Consider the following 6929-nt stretch of genomic DNA (forward strand, 5'->3'; position numbering starts at 1 on the left):
CATATAAAATACATCAGCCTTATACATAAAATACAATTTTTTTTTATTAAATCAAAAATTATTTATAAATTTGGAAACATAACTTTCAACTAAAAAAAAAAATCATCGATGCACCCAAAATACAGTCATGCACCGTCTCTGGTGCATTGTAAAATACAACCGCACCAGCATCAGTGCACACATAAGTATGACACATTGTTGTTGTTTCACAAATTTTAATTTTCATCATGGTGTGTCACACTTATGCACCTGTGTGCACATATAACCATTCCGCACCCATACTGAACATTCAAGATATCGAATGCACCGATTTATAACTATATTATTAAATATTATTGTTGCGGTGTGTTTGGTAAATATATATGCACTGGGCATAACACGCCGATGTACAATTTTTATCTTTCCCGACGCATTTGCATTTACTAAATGCACCGCAACAATAGTGGCGTGTTACATTCACACACCGAACTGTGGTGCACCCTGTAAATTTACAAGGTGCACCACTATCGATGCGAGATGAACATATCGAGTGCACCATATAGGGAATTTTTTTTTTCAAAAATAATGGCAATTTTAAGCTATTTTTCAATTCTAATCCGCTAAAAAATTAAATTAGAGAGAAACATAGACATTACCTAGACATTTTGTCGTCAGGGAGGCATTGTTGACACGTAATGGAGAAAAATAAAATTTACCATGGTTTGAAAAAATTGGAAAGTCAGGCAGTGAGCATGGTACAAAAGGATGGTGAGCAAGAGAAGCACCGACATTAGGGCGCTTGCATGAGGCAAGAGTGGCACTGGTGCTTTAGAGCTTTCCAACACTATAGATGATAAAAATGAAATTTACGGTCGGGAGGGTTTTTTTGTTTAACCCTCCTCCGGTGCATTACTATAACTGCACCAATGCGGAAATTATCCATGCGCACTGTGTTTTCTTTTTTAATTGAAAAATCTATAGAAGTTCTTTTGTTAAGATGCCTTGAGGTGTTCTAATATAAGTACCGCACTGGTGCTTTGTTTGACTATAACACCACTCTTCTTAAAAAAAAAAAAATCGTTGAGAGGTGCTCTTTAGAAGAAACCCCTGTGCGTTTTAGTACATGTACCGCACCAGTGCATCTTTGGAAAATAACATTGCATTTTTTTGAAATTTAAAAACTATAGCAGTGCTCCTTCTTGGTATGCACCGGGGTGTTTTACTACATAAAGGGCACTAGTGTTGCAGGTGTATATAGCACTGACAATTTTTAAAAGTAACATTTTTCCAGTGCTATCAATTATTCAAGCATCGGTGCATTGTGTTATTTAGCGCACCATGTTTTTTTATTTTATAAAAATATTTTTTCCACGGTGCACCATGTTTTATGCGGCATCGGTGCTTGTATGGATAGTAAAGCACCAGTGCGTTTGTAGATTGTAGACGCACTATCCTAAAAAATTCCTCTAAAACATTTGCCCACCCACCTCTGCTAGTGACCTCCGCCACAAACAAATTTTTGGGCTATTTTTATAGGGGCTTCTGCAAAAACCTCCACTAGAAGGTGATTTCCTTGTAATGAGGTTTCTTTGATGGAAATGGAGGGCCATAAGGATTTAGCATTTTTTGTCGATTCTTATTATATGTAACTTTGTCCATGCGAGAGTGGGTGTGATAAGCTACCTTTGTCAAAATGATGGATTTTAGTATTCTGAGTTTTCACATTCTATGATCATGAATGATATGAGGATTTCTATTTTCGTGTGATAGAGTATATGTGTTGGAAGAGTTGCTTTTTACATAGGTTTAGATGTATGAATGTGAATTTTTATTTTGAAGATATAGAGCCTAGGTTAGATTCCTTTAATTTTATTATGATTATTATTTGATGTTTAATTTGTAAATTATGTGTGTGTGTGTTCTATTTGATCAATTTAGACATTTGTGTTTGACTTAATCCACTTAGCAAGTTAGGTATTTGTTTTATATCAGTTTAGACCTTCGTTCTATTTGGATCAAGTTAGACATTCATGTTTGACTTGATCTCCTTAGCAAGTTAGATTCATGGCCTCTTTACCATGAGTTCATGGCTTCCTTGCCATGATTATTATTCGATGTTCTTTGATTCTATTTTGATTTTCAACTTTGACATTTGGGATTATTTAAAAATGTAAATAAGGTTCTTAAGGTTAAAGATTATATATTTTCTTGTTAAGTGAAATATTTTAGTATCAACTTTTTTATAATAATAATAATAATTGTGTCGTATTCTACAACCTAGTTGAAGGGGAGATGTAATTTATTATGTGCTCAATCTTGATTTGACTTGTGTCCTTTTTACAATAAAAATATAATATCCTCTAAATAAGAATACAATGTGAGTTAAAATAAAAAACAAAAATGCATGTTTAGTTACCTTTAATTAAAATCATTATAAAACATCAATAATTCCACTCTTAGTGTTCTCACTCGGTTACTTGTTGATATTACAACCCAATACGAAGGAGATGTAAACATATTTCTCTTTCGCTCTTAGGTATGAATAAAATATCTCGATGTCCATATGAAATAAGGTAATTTTATGCTAGATATTAATAATTAAAAAAAAATGTTTTTGCTTTGCTATGCAAATTCTAGGGTTTTTTCTACATAGCCATCTATGCTTGGCTTCAAGAAAGGGGGCTCTACCCCCTCCTTTAGCTAGATTATTTCAAGAGTTCATAACGATTTTTGATCTATTAGTATTCCCCTTCAATCTCCTCATCTTCGACATCCTTTTCATAGAGCAGTTGAGCAAATTGGGGTTTATGGTTTCGCAACAAAACCTCCATTGGGTGCATTGTGGCAAGCTAGAAATCTAGGGCATTTCTTGCCAAAAGTGGTGCAAGATCCAAAATACGATGTTAAATCTAATGAAGTTTGAAGATATATCCAAATCTGTAGGATCACGCTTTGATATGAAAATTCATTGGATTAGCCCTATGAAAAGTTGCTAATTGGGTGGATTTGAAATAAATGGAACCACTAGAGTCAAATAGAATTTGAGTTAGGGGTAAAAGGATTCATCATTGCCATTTTCTCTAGCTTAAAAGATAGATCCAGGGTTTTTGGAGGGTCATATTTTTTCAACAATGAAGGGCTCTTCATGCGATTTTGGAAGGAGCGATATAATCCCAAGAAGGACGATTTCCTTGCTTCCATGGTGCGGGTTCATCTCTTTTCTCTTCCCAGGGAAAATTGGGAGTAAGAAACCTTGAAGGCATCAACAATGCCATTGACAACTTTGTCAAAGTATCACAGACTACTAAGAGAGGGAGGTACACACCGTACACTCGGATCTTTGTTTACATGCATATCTCCTAGCATCTTTTAGCCTCCATACATATTTATTATTAGGATAATGTTTGGAAGTAGCCTCAAAATTATTAACATGTCCCCTTGAGATGCATACATTGTCATGAATACAAGCATCTTCTTAGGGAGAGTCTAATCAATACCAATGAATCACCTGAAGAATACCCTTCTTAGAAAGAGAAAGATTATTTGGGAAAAGCCCCCAAAAAAGAGGAAATTTGTGTCCTTAGGGTACTTCAAATCTTGACAAGATCCCAAGATTTACCAATAAGTTCAAGTCTCTCTCCTCTTTGAAGAAGTCTTCAGAGAAAAACAATTTTCAATCAAACATGCATATCAGCAAAAACAAAAACACAAAAATCCTTTCGGATACTATAAATTCAAATAATAAAAAAATTAACCACAATAAACTATTAACTTTGTGCCTCACCCTTCTTCCAAACATCCAACATTCTTAAATTAAATACACCTAAATCCATAAACACCTTGCCCCCCTTGATACATTTCAGGGGAGAATCCCATTTTTTTTAACACTTTAACTACAAATAATACCACCACGACTATTATAATAGGTGTTCAAAAAACCACCTATCAACCTCACAACCTTGACCTATGACGCAGTAAAAACACATTTATAGATTATGTTGTGAGTCTATTTGCGATCTATTGAACCTTATTTATTTCTGCCCATGCGTTTCAGTCTCCCCCATCATTCGAAAAACCTGCATTTAGTGTTATCATATCTGAAGTATTGTTCAACACTAAGCATACGATCGTCCCCATAACCGTGGGAGTTAAGGCACAATTCAGCGACCTCACAATGCAGCAAATAATGGAGATGAGGGAAAGTACAGTCTCTGTCATGACAACTGAGATGCCTGACTTTCATATTCTTGCTACTGCGAGTTATCAAGCATCCATTACAAAACCTAAGCCACACAATATAAATCCTTGAGGGAATACTTCACAAAGTCTACACTGGAACAATGTTTTCAAGTCCTGGAAGCTGCAGGCTGGAAGGTTCGTCCCTGCCTCTTTCACGTCTCATCAGAAATTCATTTGTGGTCAGGCTCTTGGCAATAGCAAAAGAGCCCCAGCTGCTATTGCCACAAAAGCATAAATAGATTGTTGGGGACCTACAAATGATGCAGCTGAGTGAGTTGCTGAGGAAGTATTGCCTGATGATGAAGAAGAGGCAGGGGTGCTTGAGGGAGACAAGCTGTCAGTTTCAGGACTAGGGGCTGGGGCTGGAGAAGGGCTTGGAAGACCAAATATGTCTTCAGGGAGCAGCACTTTCCCCACAGTATAAAGTGCCAGGGGATCTGTAACATGCACAGTGCTAATGATTGGTGTGGTCACATAACCAGAGGACACAGTCACAGCCCCACCATCTCCAGTGATATTCAGATTGTATTTCCCCCCATTGCTGCCTGTTGCCATTGTGTTGGCAGGGTTGTTGAAGTCCTGGAAATCTGCCAATGTGTAGAACTTGGAAATGCAATGGGCCAACAACACTTCCTTTTTCTGATCAGCTGTGAGATTGGCCAGTATTTTCTTTGGGAGAGAAGAAAATGCAGTATCAGATGGTGCAAATATTGTAATACCTTGCTCTGTGTTGTTTGCCTGTGCCTGTAGAGTTGTGAGCAGGTCGCTGGCTTCCAAGAGACTCAATAAAGTCTTGAATGGCCCAGCTAAAATTAGAAGAGCTGTCAGATTGGCGAAGACTGGTGCCGGTGCTGGTGCTGGGGTTGGGATCATTGTCGATGTTAGTTCAGCTGCCAGAACTACCGTGCCTCCTTTCTCATGACTATGGCTACCTCCCATTATTCCCAGCATAACAATCAAACAAGCCACCATCTGGATAACTGCAATACAGTTCTTCATTGTCACTCCAATTGGATCAGCCACACCACCTGATCAGGCAATAGAATAAAACAACTTTAGACATGAAACATATTCATAACCAGATCTTCCAACAGGTTACTCTACTCTACTCACTATTTCCAGCAGGTCAAACCTACTCAACACTCCATATCAATGGATCACAGCTATTTTAATCTCAAACACAAACTGCAAACAGAAACAAAAACACCCATCTCATCAATCACAGTCACATTGCTTATTGAAATGAATAAGAAGCTGTTTCCTAAACAATTGAAGTTCTAGTGTGATTGAAAATCAGAAACATACAGTATGCTAGGAAACACATGATTCTAGGGACATTGCAAGAGGAAATAAATTTATCACCCAACAAAAGTGAAAATTTGAGAGGCTGCTACAATCCTTGGAACGATGAAGCAACTAAATACTGTACTTCCTGGGAGAGGGATTCGATTTGAGGATGGAAAGTTAAGGAGAATAATTTATACTGAAACCACACCAATCATGTTTGTTTTTTATTATTAAACTAAACTTATGATTGTGATGCAGTGGCTAGATGGTGTGCAGGGGTGGATTGAACTCAGCAACCAACCATTTGTATAATTTTAAGGTGCTTGATATCGTGGGGTCACGTTTATCAAAATGGAATGGGAGAGTCAGCTTGGTGATGATGAAAAGATTCGGGAAGGTGTCACATGACCCCTCATCAACCACATTTTTAATTTGGTTTTCAATTTTATTTTTTTTTTTCCTTATGCGGGTCATATTTTCTGTTAAATTTTATAAACCACATTTTTAATTTGGTTTTGAATTTTAATTCTTTTCCTTACGTGGGTCATATTTTCTGCTAAATTTTATTTAAAATTTTATAAAAAAAATTGCGGGAATTGTACATTTAAATTGTGAAATCTAATTCCAGTATTCTAGAAGCTTTTCGGATAGTTAATTTAATACATATTAAATAATAATAAAAATATGTTAACAATAATTCTATGATTGAATTGGCGGTAAAAATCAAATAATAAATTTTGTGATTTTATTAATAATTTAATCATTAAATTTGGATTAAAAATAGAAAAACAATGAACAATTAAACTATAATTGATTGAAGGCTTATACAACCAGCAATGAACAATTAAATTATAATTGATTGAAGACTTATACAATTAGTTTAGATCTATTTTTACTCCCGATCTGCCAAGCCAAGCCTGAGGGATCAAATTTTTTTTCATTCTAAAAGATGTTTGTACCTATATAGATTTGATCCCTCTGGATGCTTAGTAGATCCAGAGTTAAGATGAATCTAGGCTGGTTTAATTATTAATTATAAATAATTATAATTATAAATATAATCATTAATATTATGTTTTTTATTTTATTTTTACCGAATCAAAATGTTAAAGATTACAACATCTCTACCATACTATAATGGGATTAAATGTTTTCATAGTAGTTAAGATTACTTAAGAATCTCAAAAAAAAAAAATTAATAAAAAATGGATTGGGTGAGGGGAAATCTTGGATAAAATATAATATGACAATATTTTTTTACCACCCCCACCCAATAAAAAGTGGCCAAGTGTGGAAGAAAATACTAATTAAAATGTAATATTATTACATTTTACCTAATATTTCCCGTCACACTTCAACCTAAATATTTGGGTAAAATATAATATTATAAAAAAAATCTATTGCAACACGAAGAATGTCTTACC

General features: G+C 35.2%; 1 protein-coding gene across 1 annotated transcript; it reads right to left on the reverse strand.

Moving 5' to 3' along the window:
- Window positions 1–4024: 4024 nt before the first annotated feature.
- Window positions 4025–5661, reverse strand: LOC149205051 (fasciclin-like arabinogalactan protein 7). Its single transcript, XM_089393409.1, has 2 exons — window positions 5581–5661; window positions 4025–5246 (listed from the first exon to the last, which is right to left on the reverse strand). Exon 2 carries the CDS (start codon window positions 5215–5217, stop codon window positions 4399–4401), a length of 819 nt encoding a protein of 272 aa, XP_089249535.1. The 5' UTR covers window positions 5218–5246; window positions 5581–5661; the 3' UTR covers window positions 4025–4398.
- Between the last annotated feature and the right edge of the window lie 1268 nt (window positions 5662–6929).

This window comes from Pinus tabuliformis, chromosome 1_2, assembly GCF_031772625.1.
Source record: "Pinus tabuliformis cultivar Carrire ecotype Pingquan chromosome 1_2, CPIR1, whole genome shotgun sequence".
Classification (NCBI taxonomy): Eukaryota; Viridiplantae; Streptophyta; class Pinopsida; order Pinales; family Pinaceae; genus Pinus; species Pinus tabuliformis.